Below are 17,622 nucleotides of genomic sequence, written 5' to 3'. Positions count from 1 at the left end.
GCGGGAGCGTCGCCAAAGCAACCCGCCGAGGCCGCCGACCAACGGCCAGCGCTCGTCGGCGTCAACCAGAACCACAGTGCCAGAAGTCACAGGTACGGGTAGGACCGTCCCTGTCCTCTAGGGGGCGCAGTACGACCACAGGAAAACAACGTGGAAGTTGTGGCAGTCTTTTCATTGTTTACCTTTCGTGTGAAACTACTTCCTGTTGACTGTTTACATAAGGGAGGGGCTTGTGTCTTTCAGGCCGGCGGTCTTCGACCGCGAGTCGGAGATGATGCGCGACAAAGAGGCGTACGTCTACTCGGTCACCCGACACATGAATGAGAATCCAGGGGCCAGCGAAGGTGCGACACCCCCCCCCCCACATCTCAAACAGCACAGCACTTTATAGCCTCTTCTCTGACGGCGATGCTTCCGGCTGCTTCTCCTCGTGTCTATCACCCTGATTTTACTGCTTCATGCTTGGAATGTGTCGCCACCTTCTTATTTATTATCGCCCGAATCTTCTCAATATCGGTGACTCTGTGGTGAAGCTACAGATCTGAGACTCTGAAGGAGCGAGACATGAGACGACTCGCATGATTTGTTGGCTCTCCACGCCACCCTGGACATGCGGGAGCGTCTCCCCTTCCTCTCTCCTCTCCGTTTGGCTTCCAATCCTTTACAGAGTTGATTTTAAACTGTTAATGTCTGTATTTAAATCTCTTAACGGTCTCGCTCCTCCGTATTCCTCTGAACTGCTGACACATCAGGGCCGAAACGCAGCTCTGCGGGTCGTCCAATCGGCAGCTGCTATACACCTATAAATTGGGGTGTATATTTTAATAGATGTCCCTATAATCCGGTTTTAAGGTGGTGTTTTATGCTATATTTTTTAACAGAAAGCACTTTGAGCTGTTTCACAGGGTCATACGAGTCCAGTGACTCTTAAACGTCAGTTTTTAAAAGCGTCTTTTCTGTCTTCCAGACTTTGGTAAAGAAAGCGCAGGAAGCGCGTTTGGGTGTGTTAACAACGCCATATCCGAGCTCCACAACCTGATGGCCCGCGTGGCTGACAGCAGCGGCGGCGCCGCCGGCGCGGCGTGGCAGCATCCGTCCGACCTCACTCGCAGGTTCCACCGTTCTTTCACGGTTTCTCTGCACGGGTGAAAGTCGATGTCGTTTCCTGCCGTTACTATCGGCCCGACCGCCGCCGCTAACGTTCACGCCCAACTCCTGCCATGAACTTGCACATGCAGACTAATTTGCTAAAGTCTCAAAATCATGATGATTTGCTTTCACCCCGAGTTAACTCTTTCAGTGCCAGCCATTTTCATCTCAGTGATATGCCCCAGTTTTCGTGTATTTTTCCCGATATTCCAAGCCCCACGGAGTATTCATTACTACGACGATGCAAAACGCAAAAAGAAAGATTAAAGTCGCTTCTTTCATGAGGAAAAAAAAAAAGAAATGTATTCCTACCATTTTTTCCATTCTGGAGTTTTTGGCGGTTGAAGAGGCAGATTTCAATGTCGGGTTTGGCTGTGAATGTTTGGGTTTCAAAAAACGTCGAATAAACGACGTGTGTTTATTCGCAGGAACTACCAAAGACGATTTGGAAACTTGAAGCCAACAGCGACCCTCGGGGAATGGAAGGCCAAGAACTGCGCTGCCCTGAAGCGTTTCGCCGACGTTCTCTCAAGCGAGTCGACTTGACTGGATTCGCTTTAAACAGAAACTCTAACTCTGAAGTTACACAAAAGGCACCAATGTTGATGTTACACTGTCTTTTCTTCTAATATCTAATATATAGTTTTTGTTGTGCTTTTTTTGTTTGTTTGTTGTCAAATTAAGTGTGGTATTTCCCCCCCCCCCCTAAGAGCTCTGCATGTCTCTAAATATATAATTGATGCATCTTAATGTTCTGGACATTATATTTGCCTTTCAGCATGTTTGAAAGGACCTTTTGTTTTAATGTGTTTTTCTATTCGTGCCATTTCCCTTGGTAGTTATTTGTGTACCAAAGTATTTACTATTTGAGTGTATTCAGGACTTGCTGTTGTTGTTGCTTCGTGACAACAGGAATCTGAATGCAGGGAGTCACACTTATTTAGTCGATGCGTTCAGGTGCCCTTTGAGAGAGTTACTGTTCCCATTCGTGTACATCGATCCCATTGAGACGGTTAATGTTAGTTTGCTTCTTCATCAGCCACAGTTTCAGCTTTAAGGGGGGGGGGGGGGACTCCCTTGATTATCTGAATGAACTACTGAACGTTATTGTTCGAATCAATCAAGGAAACTGGAGAGAATGTGGATTCACAATTTTCTGAACAAACCAGTCTCCGTCATTTTCTGTTTTTTATTAAGTGTTATTTTCAGTAACAGTAAAAAAGAAAGAGAGAGAAGCAGGGCTACGTTTGTGCCGGTGTGACGGACGCACTGATGTTGAAGTTATAATAAAACTTGGATGGTTCTAGCTAACATTGCAGTCGTCTCCTTCTGTGAATGTTCTTGTATCACGTTCTATGTTTTTCCATCTTTATTTTCCTCACCATGAACCCTGTGAGGATTTCAGTCCTTTTGAAAAATGCACCCCTGGAGCAGGATCCCGACTTCGTCGTGCTCGTTTGGAGTCGACTTCGCAGCGCCCGAGTGCTTTGCGCAGGTACGAACTGACGGAACAACTAGCTGGAAACGAGCAGCGCGGGTCCCGTCCGTTGAATAATGCAAGCTGTCAAAGTAATCCCGCCTGCAGGGCAGCCTGTTCCTGGCCAGTCATCTGGAAGCCGAGGGTGTCGGCGAAGGCCTCGTGACCCCCGTGACGTGCCGTCTGCAGGGCACGTGTGCTGCACAGCATCCTCGGCGCCTGCCTGCTCTTTCCAACAATGTTTTTGCTCCCCCCCCACAGTTAAAAATCTCAGAGGTGAGGGCTTTTCAGTCAGCATTTCAGCTGCTCAGTCAAACGGTTCATGCTCTTACAGAGACAAATCCTGTTTCATGAATAATCTAACGTGTGAATAAGATTCAGGCGATTTGTGTGTCTCGTTGATCGCAGTGTTTTACATAAATTGAGGCGTATGTATTTTTTTTATGGTGGACTGGCCCACTGGTCAATGTAGTTGCCTGTTGGGTGAGGGCTTTCTCAGGTGAAGTTAAATTCCTTCCCAATAACAAATGTCATATGTGCTCATTTGATGGGAAAAAACTCTGACAGCTGAAGCCCGGCGAAGTCTCGGGATTCTCGTGTATTATTCAAGAGAAGTCTTTCCTTCATTCCTTGAGGCAGTTTTTTTTATTTTTCCAAAGTACTTTAGCTCCCTGACTCCCCCCCCCACAGAAATATTAATACAATTAAATCTCAAAGTCCCAGTTTAGTGGAAAATATTCTACATTTTTATTGTATTTAAGCACACACAAGTAAGCATACACCATATCCTTCATTATTCACGTTGTGCAGCCTTGTGTATAATCGGTAACCCACGCTAGCCCTCATTAAACAATCCCTGCTGTACCCATGAATAAGATGAACGCAGACTCTAACAACGCAGTTCATCTTTCTAAACCATGCTTTGTGAATATACTTCCTTTTGCTTTAAGAAGCCGAAAGAGTCCAGCTTCTCCGTGATGTCACAATGATGCAGACTCATCATAAAACATGAGCGTTATGTAAGTTTAGAACATCCGGCCCATCTGCTGTCCAGACCCCAGCATGCATCCAGTAGCATGAGAAACACTTTGTTGCCATGACACTGAAAGTCTTTTTTGTTGTTGTTGACATCGTGTTTTAAAGGGACAGTTGCCTCCTGAAATTGAAAATGCATCTTTTTCATCTTACCTGCCGAGCTATTTATCCACCTGGGTGTCGTCACTAGGCAGTTTTTTCTTTTGTATGTTGAGAAGACTCAACAATGCCGCTGCCTAGATTTCATTACGACAATCCACGGGGGCCTTTTTTTTTTTGAGCTGGACAAGAGCCCCCCCCCCCGCAGGTAACATGAGCAAACTGTCCCTTTGACCGGGATGCAGACTTGGTTCTGTTAGTCGGCACCATTAGTGAAACGTAATTATGTGCTTAGCATGAATGAGGAAATTGATCTCCCGGATCTCTCTGCAGGCAAAGCGCCTGGTTCCAGTCTTTATGCTAAAGCTGTGATAATTAGCCACGAGCGCCTCGTTTGTTTGAGTACTGTCCGTAAAACAAAACAGGGTAAGCTCACGATCAGCCTGCATTTAAATGAGTAATAAGCAATACAATATGTACAGCGGCAACACAGAAGTCTGAATTCAGCCAAGCCTCTGTGAGAGCGTTCGGAGCAAACTTATTTTAACAGGAAGACGACTCTCATCGTTTTGTGGCTCATTTATAAAGTCACTCTTAGCCAGACATTTGTCCAAGCTGGAAATAAATGGCCGATCATTTAAAACTTTCAGCATGTACCATTTTCCTCACCCAAAGAGGGTTTGCTTAACGGCACCTCAAACACAAAGTTATGTAACACAAAGATCAGCAGCAGCAGGACTCCTGCTTTCATTAAACGCTCACTGAAATGTCTTTCCACATTAAATGCCTCGGCTCGACCTAAATGACATCAACTCCCTCGTTTTCCTTTATTTAGCGCACATTTACTAAAATACGTACAGTGTATATGTGGAAGCTAGTGATGAATAGGACACAAATGCGGCTTGCAGGGCTCCACGTCTCAGGCAAATCAAAGGACGTGTTTATTCTTAAGGCAGCGCTACGGAGTTGGAATCAGCCCTCGAATGCACCGTCTGCTTCCTGAAGACAAGTTCCCTTAGAGCACAGCGCGCACCACATGTCGACACCTTCTCGTTTTTAGCCTCTACAACGCAGGGCTTCAACAAAAAATGTGGCTTTTATTTTGTGAAAGTAGTCTCCAGAGAAGCCCTTCTGTTCGGGATGTTTGCGAGAAAGTCTCGAGTTTGAAGGTCGGGCTCATAAAAAGTTTGTTTTCATGCTCTCCATCCAAAGCGCGGATTTCAACAACAGAATGTTCACCTGCAAACGAGGCTCAGGATAAATTCCCACAGTGTGCAGTTTGTTCATTATGCGGAACATTGCATGATGGGAGTTTTGGACGAAGCCTCCGCGGTTCTCTCTGAAGGCTGTTATTGCTGAAATCGGGGTTCTCTTCAGTGTTCCCATGGAGCCGAGCCCCACTTTCAAGCTGGATGCACTCTGTTGTGGCATTTTATTGTTCCTATGAATGCTTTGAACGCATCACCCTTAAAGAGAAAGACACAAGGAGACAACTAAGGGGCTCATCCGGGATGGGGAATGTTACACTTCAGGAATATACACCGAGAAAGATGCAAATGTGATGAAGATGATTTCCAGGCTTTACTCTCATACCAGGCCAGACAGGCTTTTGAGCTAAGGGATTCCTCCAAAGCTCCGCTGGCATCGTCGCAGCACGGATCCCTGAGGGGTGTGTGTATGTGGGGGGGGGGGGATCATGCCAGAACGGGACGACGTAACGATTCCACCTGGTATATTAAAAACATGAGATGTACGAAGAAACCAGGCTGTCGTGGCGGCACCTGGGCAAAAGTCAAACAATTCAAACTGCAGCAACAATCTGGAGCGACAAGATGTCCAAGATGAAGCGGGGACAGGAATGTCCAGGTTTATGTTCCGCCCTGGGCGGGGACAAAGAACGCCCAGGGCCCAAGCGTCTCTTCCTCTGCTCATCAGCTTTGGTCGCCGGGGGCTGGTTGACCCCCCCGCCTTGCCACCGCTGGCTCTGACGGCACCAGCAGTCATTGAGGATGACTCCGCTCCTGGATCCAGCCGGGTTGTCCCCGACCCTCCGGAGTCCTGCCTCGCTTCTGAGGAGGAGAGAAAGCTCTGCCTGAGGGCCCCCAGAGCCGCCCCCCCCCCCCCCAGCTTCATTCTGATCAGCAGACGGGCCTAAAAACGGGCCTGCCTGCTTGTGAGAACTCAAAGCCTTGAATAAAGAGAAGCCGTCCTGGCAGTCACACCTCGATGATGTTGACGCATGGCGTCCTGTTGTTGTTGTTGTTGTTCCGGGGGAACTGTGGGTTCAAAGGAGAAGATAAAAGGCGTTAAAAAGGCCGGAGGCCGCGTAGGAATTACACAACAAGCATCATGGGTGTGGTGGGGGAGGTTGGGTTATACCTTACTGCGCAACAGACCCCCCGTCGGATGCTCCGGGGTGCTGCACTCAGAAGAGTTCTTGGCTTTGTCCTTATTGTTATTGGGCTCGTTGTCTTTGATGATGTCATACTGGCGGCAGAAGAGGGCGATCACACCTGGAAGGAGAAGAACAAACGGATTCAGGAGGCGTCGGCCTCACGTTGGGACCGCGAAGCTGTTTGATCCGGCCCCAGGAGTCCGGGTTGTCCCCACCTGCCCACATGATGAGCACCACCACGATGATGATGAGCTCCCCCGCCCTCAGCTGGGTGGTCTGGCCCACTTCCTCCATTGTCACTTCGTCTGAAGGAGTCAACAAGAAGAGAGAGTAAGAGGGTTTCCTACAATCTAAGATTATTTTATATACTGTACTTTATACTTCACAATACACAGTAGCCCTCACCCCAGACAGCCATCTAACCGAGGTACAAAGAAATAAAGGAATAAATAATACCAACACTGATGTGTATATCTTGCAGATTCAGTCATTTAAATTGCTTTCATTTATCTCCTGTTACTCGTATGAGCCCGACGGCGCTGAACGGAAGGGTCGAGCAATCAAGCACAAATGGTGGAAACCGCCCTTTTGTTCCGTCCGCCTGTCATCAATAATCCAGCAATCATGGAGGTCCAGCTGCACCGAGGCTCCGGCACGCTGCTCGGGGTGATTATCTGCAGTGAGAGACAAAGTTGTCTCCCTTTCTGCTTCATTTTCTGTGACACGTCTGCACGATTCCACTGAAGGTCCAGGGAGTTCCAGAGATGGAATATATCATTCCGAATTTTGTTCTTTATTAGTGAACAGTTTAATCCCTGGAAATAACAGTCACTACTTCTGTTAGAATCATCACCATATTTCTACTGTAGCCCGTAAGAGACAAACCTGTTTGTTTCATGAAGGTTTCACCTGCACATCTTAAAGAACTGATCCTTATCCTTCTTTTGGGAGGTTAATATAAAAGCAATCTGTGATCATACAGTGTCTGTGATTTGGTTAAGTAGTTCTGGAACCCGCCCCTCACAAAAATGATCCATATGCCTTCCAACAAATAACTTTATGGAAACGTTTTCATCAAACAGAAATCCTGGAACAAGCAGGTCCTGCAGGCGTGGTCGCTGGTGTTTGTGTTTACCTTTACTCGTCGAGGCCTGAGTCTCGGCCTCCTTCAGCGTTTGAAAGCTCAGGGGCTCGCTCTGCGGGCTCGTCCCAGACATGCTGATTGACTGGACGTGCACAATGTAGTCCGTCTCGTTCTCCAAGTCCCATAGTGCGCAGGAGCGTGTGGTGGTGTTCACTTCCTGGATGAAACGCAGCGTGCGCACGCCTTTCTTCTGCGGAACATGACATGTGCGACATGGGAGAGGACGGAGATGGTTACCTACAGGAAGAGGACGCTTGTGTCTTTATTCGCGTTGCCGTGGCTGCGGCGGAAGAGCCAGGCGCCACGCAGGGGCACAGGAGAAAGCATTCCATATACAGTGGTGTGAAAAGGAAAGGGACCATCTCAGATAACACACACACACACACACACACACACACACACACACACACACACACACACACACACAAGGCTGCTCACCTGCTGAGTGATGGCGAAGCCAATAACAGTGTCTCCATCTGGGATGTCCCATGTTACCACGGCAAAGTTAGCTTTCACCTCTCTGACGGTCACATTGACAGGAGGCGACAAACTATCTGCAGCCAGAGAGAGAGAGAGAGAGAGAGAAAGAGGGGGATGGACGGAGGAGAAGTTCATGTTTCTGCAGATGCCCCCCCCCCCGGCACCGGTGTGCCACAAGGTTGGATTGAAGGGCTAAATCGCCTCAGATCAATCCAGCATGTAAAGTGGAAGTGATGGAGTATAAAAAAAAAGACAAATCAAATCCTCAGAGCGTTACCGTAGAAACAGCCGAGCCTCAGCAGACGCAGTTACGGAAAGTAAACACACGTCTCTTACTAAAGTACCAGCAGGGGGGCGCACACATCTGGTGCTAAAGCGCAGCACAGCTTCATCAGTTGTTCTCTCACTTCCTCACTGAGCACAGTGGAAGTTTTTACAGTCACTGCAGCGAGTCCTCAGCTTCGAAGGCACGAGTGTGTTTGCAGGTCAGCGAATCAAAGCCCAGCAGAAGGGAACGCATCGGTTTGCTTCAAATAAATGTGAAATGGATTTTTCTTTCACAATGGTTGCACCATCTCATCTTTGGTTTGAGTTATAAAATAAGTTCAAGGTAAAAAAAATCCTATTGTTATCCTATTGTTCCTATTGTTCCCTGTCAGCCTCAGCACACCAGCAGTACAGGTGGCGTTCAGGAGTAATATTCACACGTATAAATGTACTCTTCTGTACTCCATTGGCTCATTTATCTACCTGGCATTTTATTTATTTATTTATTTCTTTGCCAACACTTAGGTGAGACGGCGCCGCTGAGCCACTTAGCGTAGCATGAAGGCTGCTGTTTATTGTCACGCTGTCAACAAGAGGGCTTGCGTTTGTTTACTGTCAGTCGTTTGTTTGCAGTCAGTCGTTTGTTTGCTGCCTCCCGAGGAGCCTGAAGGGATGAGTGTCTTGGTGAGGGAAGACATCCCTAATCAAACTCATTATCTCCCGGTTCATGCCCCCCTCAGGGAATACATTACATGACTCTGACATAGTGCTTGACATGCTGTGATTTTTGTTGAATGAATTGAATGCATATTTTACAAGGTAAAAAAGAAACTCCATTATAAGTAAATGGGAAAATTCAGATTTTTTTTGTATCCAGATCGCTCTCAAAATTTCATCTAAGTTAGACCAATATCTATCTTTCATTTTTTTCTCTCATCAAAATCCATCCAGCAGGTTTTCCATAATCCTGCTGACAGACAGACAGACAGTCAAAAAACGCAATAATTTTAAAATGATGGTCAAAATCTTATACGTCGATTCATGCAATGTGTTTTTAGTTACTCTTTCCAGCATATTCTTGTGTTTTTGATCAGCTCTGACGAGGAGGTTGTGATTTCACCGGGGAATGTTTGCTGGATTGTCAGTCAGAAGGCTCCTCATTACGTTTTGCTGCAGAACCAGATAACGGAGTGGACTCAAGATAAAAAAAAACAAACACTTTGAGGCGGTTTTCCAACATTCTCTCTAAACCTGTAAAGACTGCATTAAATAGCTGGCAAGAAAAAAAATATTTTTGGAAGCTAAAGTATTTATTTAACCTCCTGACAAATTTGTCAAAAAAATGAAATTGAATACAGATGTGCATAAATGCTACAGATTAATAAAAGAAAGATCTGTGCTCTCGTTCTGCCCCCCCAGGGCGCTGATGAGTTAGCTTGTTAGCACAAAACCTGCATTTGTACTATTTCACAGGTCTGATTCATGTTTTGCAAAAAAACATTTAGCTAATTTCACGACTAAGCAGTTGAGTAAACAGCCGTTGTGAGAGAAAGGTGTAATAACCGGCAGGCGGGATTAAATATTAAAGTGGCGACGCCGTGAAGCAACACTTTGGCAGCGGGGAAGATATTAAACATCGCGCTGCATCCGTAATAGCTGGAAAGAATTTGGTGGCGGGGGGGGGGGGACTGGTTTCTGCTGCTCACGTGAACATTTAACTCTCAAAGCTGAGTCAGATGCATTTGCATTGTGCTCTCTGGGGGGGTTTCCGTCTACAGCTGGCAGCAGCACTAGTCCTACCCCCCCCCCCCCCCCCCCCCCCAATCATAGTTAATGTGCCATAATAGAGCCATCATGGTTTTGTGCTGATTTGGAGTTTGCCCTTGCATCTATCAGAAGAGACCTTGGCATGTAGTCTGGCTACACACACACACACACATACAGGTTTGTCATGTTTGATAACACACTACCCATAATGCCCGTTGTCACGGATCGCCTGTTTCACAGACCCCTTACATAACTTACTAATGGGAGGTCCCTGATGGATTTCCTCTTTTCTTCTCCTCTTTCTTTGCCATCTTTCGTTTCATAGACCTGCCGGTGCTTCTGGTTCTGTACTCGCCACCTTTTTCTTTTTTGGCAGCCGCTCCACAGCCTGCTGCGTGAAGCCCCGTAGCTATAGCTGCAAAGTCCAGGCACTCCATTCCCTCTAAACCAGGCTTGGACTGGAAATCTCCTGAGTGGCCTCCTGCTGGTGGTCACAGTCAGCCCACACTGTGGCAGGGTACTGGGAGGAGGTGCAGCTGCGACTCCCGCATGGACTACTGCATGCTACTGCAGCGTAGCCGCATGCAGCTCACATCAGCTGGTTTACAATGTGGGAAACGGTTACAGCGATTTATCTCGATGCCGTGTGTTTATAGATTTTACATTTTCATGAAGCTAGAATGTCCTCTCCCAACAACATGCATGCCAAACAGAGCAGTGTGTTCGCTGCAGTCCGTTTTGCCTCTGAAACGCCGTCGGATAATCACACCTACGGGCCTGCTTGTCCCCTCAGACAGAAATACGTTATTTACACAAAGGAAATGCAATTTCTTTCCCCGCTGGCCATGGAAATGCTGAGTTGGGGAGATGAGGGGGGGTGCACAACTGAAAATGTCTCGCTCTTTTCATCACACAATCTGTCAAAAGACAGGGTATGAAAAATCAATTTGGTGTTGTGTGCACAGAGGATGCAAGGCAGCTAATTCAAAAAGGCATGGGAGCAGCGCCGTGGGGCAGATTACTTGGTGAGCCGGCTGTTAATGAAGACTAGTCCCCCCCCCCCCCCCCCCCCCCCCCCACCGCCAGATGCACAGCAGTAACAGCGGGCTGGACTTACACTGATGGAACGTAAGAGTATCTGGATATACAGTTTTCAGACGGACGGCGCCTCGTCTCCGTGGAGATCTCAGCTGGATGAGCGACGCCTGCAGAAGCTGCCTGGGAGGATCGCTGCCACAGACAGGTGGAGGTGCAGAATGTGAATCACGAAGACAAAGCCTTTCTGATTCATTCATGTTGGGCTGCTTTTGCTCCAGTCATGCTTCTCTCTGGCTCTAACGGCTCCACTCGCTCCCTTTACACACCGTCGTTCATCGGCTGTTTGCTTCTTCATCTCTGTGCCTCTCCTCCTCTCTCCCAGGTTCTCCCCTCAGGGACTGGTGTGTGATTGTCAACCGGCCCCTGTGTATTGAGCCCCCCCTCCCCACACACACACGCACACTTCAATCACGCTTCCATCTTCCAGATAATTCGTCCTCGTCATAAAGTGGACACTGAGAACATTCCCATTCCACAGTAAATGGAAGGTTGACCTATAAGCACACGAGGATCATATTAGCTGTGAGTGAGGTTGACACCCCCGAGCTCTGACTGCCCCCCAGACCAGTCTTTCCACATCAACACAGAGCAAACAGACGTATCATCAGATCTGCAGACCGAGCCGAGCCGACCTAGAACCCTCAAATTCACAAAAATAATTTGATGCAGCAGCTGAAATGAAAGCTTCAGAGTACAGGGAAAGTAAAAACTGGAAAGGTTCTTAAGGAAAGAAAAAAGATTTCAATCTGAATTCTTTTCATTCCAGCTCCTGCTGTTTGGCGCCGGATCCTCGCTGTCGACCACAAACCCACCGCTCTCATTCACCTCCTTCCTCCCTAAGCCGCCCGTGAGCTCTCAGACCGGAGCTCAAAGGAGCTCTTTGAGGAGGCAGAGAGGAGGCAGAGAGGAGGCAGCGCTGTGCTGCCGATGCAAACGCTGAGAAGTCCTGGTGCCCAAGAAGAGGACAGGTGACAAGTAAAACGTGAAATGGTGCGAGACAGGTGAAGAGGGACTAATTGGGGGACGCTTCAGAGAGGAAGGGCCTCTCCAGAAATATACTGTCGCTGTCTCGCTCGTTCATTATTCACAGCCCCATCTTTCTATTCTAAGTAATCGCCATTGCATTCACACACAAACCGACATACACATGCAAACCAAAAAAATAAGTCTGCAATTTGCAGCCAATAAATAGGATTAGTTAGCATTTGAAGCTAATTTAGTGCCACTGAATTCCATGCTTATACATGCAGTTGTTAACGCCTACACTCCCTGCACTGCTATTGGCAGGAGGCCACATGCCCGAAACCCGAGCCTGAGAAAGCACCTAAAAATAGCAAAATAGGAGGCTATAGGAAGAAGACGAGTTCTCTGCCGATGCCCACGCCTCTGGAGGATTGTAAGCGATGATGGAGAGGGATTATTTTTGTTGAGTCTATACATTGCTTTTTTTTTTAGGAAACTTGTTCTGCCTTCAAACAACCACGTAGTGCAAACCGCTGAGAACTGATATTCTTCCTCCGGCTTTTGAGGTTGGAAGAATAAAAGATATTCCGGAGGAAGGCGGATTTTGAAACCTGTGGAGAGAAGTGAATGGTGATTTGTTTTTTGTTTTGTTTCTTGTACAAACTGGGCCGATTTCAGAGTGTCCATTAACCGTGAGAAGACCCAACGAACCCAGAAATATTCTGCCGTCTCGCTGAAAACCAATAGGATCTGTTTCAGTTGGCAAACTTTGTCTTGGGAAACAGGAAATGAATCCATTAGTTTTGCGATATTGCTACATCTAAAATTTATAAACATTTTATACATTTTAGATTCCGAAAACCCTGACCTCTGATTTTATAGTTCAGTTATAACAACTCCTGATTTTTTTTTTTTAATCTCAGATGCAACCTTCTCCGCTGTGTGTTCACTGAAGCAACTAAACTTGACTGCAGTGGCAGCTTATCCATGTGTATTTATGCCCTCTTGTGAGTAATGCGGTGGAAATAGCCCTAAAAAACCCTCAAATGCTCCCAGAGAAAGTCGTTCTGGCAGGCTTGCTTCCACCAACTTCCACAACAAGGTATTTCCCAGTCAAACCTCTCAAACCTGATGCAGCTGATGAGTACGAATCAGCGACTTAGGTGCGCGATGAAACGAAGAAAAACTCCTTGCAAACAGCAGGCGTGGCAACAAACAGCTAATTGTGCCTGCACGATTCAGCAGAGGGAAGCTAATGAACGGATAATCACAAGCACACATGCGGTTCTGCACAAAGACGTTGCATCCACGTATTTAAAATAGTACAAAAACATTATTTCACTTGTGCACAGCAAAGCTAATGACATGAGTGTTTGACTGCGGGATGATGAATGAGTCCTTTCTGCTACTCTGACACCGATGAGGGGCGTTGCATGCGTCCATATGCTAATGATCATTTAATTCACGCAACAAAGCTGCTGCCTGTCGACAATAAAAGTAGACAGCACAGTTTCCCCCCCAAAAAGTTTGCGGAGCTCTCTTCTTAATGCCATTTTTTTGGGGGGGTGACATTCTAATCTTCCCGTGTTACAACTTCCTGTAATGGAGCTGAAGGAGCCTGGCATCCCCTCCTGGTTGGAGAAGAGCCTCGTCTCCCCGCCCAACCACCGGGGAGAGTCACGAGGAGTCGCATTGAGGCCATGCAAAGATCGGCATCTCCTCCAAGCTCTGATGGATTGTTCCTCCACCCTCAAAAATATTGAATCAGAATCGGTTCATGCATTTTTGAGTAATCGTGCCGCCAGTGGGAAAAACACAACCTCCTCAACGGAAGTCATAACGCAGGATGTTGTGCGTTTCTGAGGCGCTGCTGTGTGTCACAAATGCTGGTGAAAGTCACATCATTGATTTTGTTTTTTGCTTTGCAGCTGAAGCCCCCCCTCCTGTCCCGAGGATACTGGCCGGCTTTACACGTAATAATCTGAATATATCACCAGGAGGTCGCCTGGTATTGCTGGATTCTTTCTGCAGCTACAGAAAGACACGCTCAACGACGCAGCGACGACGTCATCGGCGTGTAAAGTTCACTCCCCACTCCGTCTCTACCTCGCCATTGATTTGTTGAGAAGGGAACAAAGCCGAGCGAATGTCACCGAGCAGCGGGGCGTCCTGTCAGAGCACTTTGAAGAATCCTGCGTCATCAAGAGGAAAGAGTGTGCAAAATCAATTGATTAGGATTCAGTGATAGATTACCCAATTTCGCATTTATCCAATCAACCTCATCGGTTGGGTTGTCTCTGATCAGATCTTTATTGAGACATCATGGTTGTTTTGAAAGCTCAGGGTTAGCATTCATTAGATTATCAATAAAGATAATCTGATTTGGATTTCCTCCGTCTCTTGTTTGTCATTTCTTTTCTTGGCATTGATTAGAACCATGTAACAACATACATTATTTTTTATACAAGGCACGCTAATATCGATTAGAAAGGTTTATCATATTGATTTGCCTCCACCTGTAAGTCCTCCAGCAGATGATCGGGCTGCACTGGGCTGAGGGGAGGATTTCAAAGCTAGGATTTAGAAGCTATTTTCACACGATTTTCAAGGACTCAGGAAATCATGAATAAACCCATAAAAATGTCTGAAACAAAAAAAAGTTATACGCTCTCAGTTTACGTCAGAGAGTGTTCCTCTTTTGGGTGTGCATGTGTGTTTAAATACTGCAATGAGTACCACAAAGGTGAGGTATCTGCTATGAACACGGACAGTGTGTGTGTATAAGTACGGCCCCTGCAGTCTGTGCTGGTATTTGTGTTGTTCTTTGTGTCAGACTGATGAAAGTAGTCGTGAAAATTACGCTGCTTCAGGTTAGCCCAACAAAAGGGGCTTTGTGAAAATCGTTTCCTTGGTGGTCTTCACTTGTTTTGGGCGTTGCATGTGCAGAGACAGAATCACCGGCGTGATCCTGAGTCTGAAATATGGTGTTACCAAGCAAACGCTATAAACACGGCCGTACACGGTACAGAACGCTCAACTCATTTGTGCCAGTCAACTGTACAGCTGTGGAAAACGAGTGCAACGTGCTTCTTCACAGTGAGCCTGGTGTTTGGTGGAAGGACTGTGCGTGTGTGTGTGTGTGTGTGTGTGTGTGCGGGCCTGCGCTGACTCACATGCTTTTACAGAGCCTGCAGCAGGCTGGCCTGCATGTGGGATAGGAACTCTAACACACAGGCGCAGCGAGCATCTGTGGCGACTCCATGGATCTATACGGGAGAGGAACTCCGCAGAAGGCCAGTCGTGAGTGTCCAGCGGCAGTTCATCAGAAAGATGTCTGAACTCAACGGACAAGAGTATCTGATTAGCGATCAATGATCAGCAAATGTCTTGAGTGCAACAGTTTTTAAGCACCTGCCCAAATACGATTGAAAGGTCATCTTGGCTCACGCACGCACGCACACACACACGCACGCACACTCACACAATCCTGATCAGAGCATACTGGGACTGCCCTCACGTGCAAATAGTTCCGACCACCGATTGTGACTCGACATTCGATGACAACACAGAAACGCAACACACAAGTGGAGCCAGTGCAGACGCAGCAAAGCGGGTCAGACAGCAGCGCTGCACTCCGCGCAGTCCCTCCACGGTTCGATTACCCACGCAGCCAATAAGACGTCACTCCTCTGCTCCAGAAATCCGTCAAACACTGCACAGAATCACCACGCAAAACTTACCGGCTGTGACTGGAGAAACGCAGAGACAGCCGAAGACGAGCAGCAAAAATCTCCCCATTTTTCTGCAGCTCGGGCGACGTGCGGTCCCATTTACTCCAGCCGGGGGGTGGTGCGTGAACCGGCGTGCTGGGGCGCCGCGTCGGGCTGCTCGTGCGTATCGTCTCGACTAGCTGAGAGAAAGGCGGCGGATCCCGATCAGCACCTCGGACAGCGCACTGCGCGACACCTGCAGCCTCCGGCCATCCATCAAGCACGGCCGACGGTGCTCCAAATCCCTCCCCGAGCTGCTGCTGCTGGAGGAGGTGCTGCAGAGTGAAACGTGCTGGCGGTGTGTCCGAGCGCCTCGACTGGAGTCAGAGCCAACCAGAATAATATTCAGTATAAAGTTGGATATAAAAGCTTACTTTGGGGTTTCCTCTCTGCTCTCGCTGTCCTCTTGTGTGGATTGTATAAATAAAATGCTTCTAAGCAGTCTTCTGCCGTCTCCATCATCATCATCATCATCATCATCATCATCATTTCACGTGACACATGCACGCGCTCAAGCAACAACAACCGTCCAGACGCACAACCGCAGATCAAGCCCAAACGTGTCACCAGAAGCCCCCCCCCCCTCTGATCGCGCACCAGAAGCCCCCCTCCTCTCGTCCTCCTGCTTTACCGGCCCACTTCGTGAGCCGGTGCTCTGAATTATTGCTGCCCACTCCCACATTAAATATGCATGCGGCCGCGGCGGCCCACGCAAACAGCGTCCATGTGCAAAGACAAAGTCTCCGCGCGCTCAGCTGCTTTTTCCACGCGCCTCTTGGCTTTACCGCAAAATCACATCGTTTCAAATGCATGAAAGCGCAACACAAGTCTGCAAACAGTACCTGATGGCTTCCCCGCCGCGCGCTGTGCACTTCAGGCTCTGTGGGATACACGTGCATGTGTGCGTGTGCGTGTGTGTGTGTGTGTGTCGGGGGAAGTATAAGTCCCAGTCTGAAGTGTCGACTTCACCCCGCATTCATACTCTGCTACCTCTGTCGGGCTTCAGAGGAATACTGTTGGTGGTGGTGGGGGGGGGGGGGTCATTGTGTTGTTTTTATTTATTTATTTTGCATGCTTCACTCTCCTACAGGCTACTACTCTCCCCTCCGGGGTGTGTGTGTGTGTGTGTGTGTGAGAGAGGGAGGGACTGTAGGATGGCTGCAGACACCAGTGCTGTACCCCCCCACCCCCACCACTAAGACTGCACCGACACTTGGGAGAATGAATATACCCCCAAACACAAATATATTTGATGTGCACTTATGTTATTTTCATGTGAAATATTTAACTTCAGAAAACTCAGCAGATAATCTAACCTTCACATATATAATAAAAATGGATTGTGAGCCGTGTCGGGTCACTCAGGGGTAAGAACCAGGACCAAAGAAGGGATTTTTTTTTGGGACAGCACTCTTTGTTCCTGGTTCAGCTTGATAGGATTGGGCCCCGACCCAAGGGAGAAGAGCCACAGCAGGCAAAGGAGAGATTAATCCTGAGAGGAGGAGGAAATATGGCTTCCAGATGAAATAAATTCAAAAAGCCTCTTTATTTTCTCATCTTCTTCTGTCTCAGCTTGCAAATTCTGACTGAATTCGGACACATTGTTCCACCTCACTGCACGTCATTATAGTAGTAGTATTAGTACTACCACTAAAGCTGGTGTGTTTTAATTTCTATTCTTTGCATTCCACCTCTCAGCTGTTAAAGCTGGACCTGCGATATTTTGAAAAACCCACTCACAGATAATCTTTTTAAGCCAAGTCCTCTCTCACCTCGGCCTGACCGCCGTGCAGCTTTGAGATGGAGTCCATTATTAAAGGAGGTCAGGCTGCGATGGCATTCCAGGGCGCCTTGGGTCGACCTCGTCGCTCCGCTGTGGAGTATTTGGTCCTGAATCCCGGCCTTCAGACGGCCGTGGGCCCCTGATCGAGACGAGGCTGAAGAGCGAAAGCAAAACCCGACGCGTGATGAAGAAGGG

The 17,622-nt window shown here is 47.8% G+C and overlaps 1 protein-coding gene and 1 long non-coding RNA gene across 2 annotated transcripts; one reads left to right on the top strand and one right to left on the bottom strand.

The window, feature by feature from the left end:
- The first annotated feature begins 328 nt into the window (after positions 1-328).
- LOC137907250 (uncharacterized) lies at positions 329-1,740 on the top strand. Its single transcript, XR_011105932.1, has 3 exons — positions 329-344; positions 968-1,001; positions 1,578-1,740. It is a non-coding gene; the product is annotated as an uncharacterized lncRNA (long non-coding RNA).
- A 4,236-nt stretch (positions 1,741-5,976) lies between these two features.
- Positions 5,977-15,672, bottom strand: fndc5a (fibronectin type III domain containing 5a). Its single transcript, XM_068752007.1, has 6 exons — positions 15,615-15,672; positions 7,738-7,853; positions 7,291-7,489; positions 6,371-6,460; positions 6,140-6,273; positions 5,977-6,036 (listed from the first exon to the last, which is right to left on the bottom strand). The coding sequence occupies exons 1-6, from the start codon at positions 15,670-15,672 to the stop codon at positions 5,977-5,979; spliced, it is 657 nt and encodes a 218-aa protein (XP_068608108.1).
- Between the last annotated feature and the right edge of the window lie 1,950 nt (positions 15,673-17,622).

The sequence above is a fragment of the Brachionichthys hirsutus genome, chromosome 18, assembly GCF_040956055.1.
Source record: "Brachionichthys hirsutus isolate HB-005 chromosome 18, CSIRO-AGI_Bhir_v1, whole genome shotgun sequence".
Classification (NCBI taxonomy): Eukaryota; Metazoa; Chordata; class Actinopteri; order Lophiiformes; family Brachionichthyidae; genus Brachionichthys; species Brachionichthys hirsutus.
Note: the sequence above shows the minus strand (reverse complement) of the source record. Positions and strands in the feature narration are given on the sequence as shown.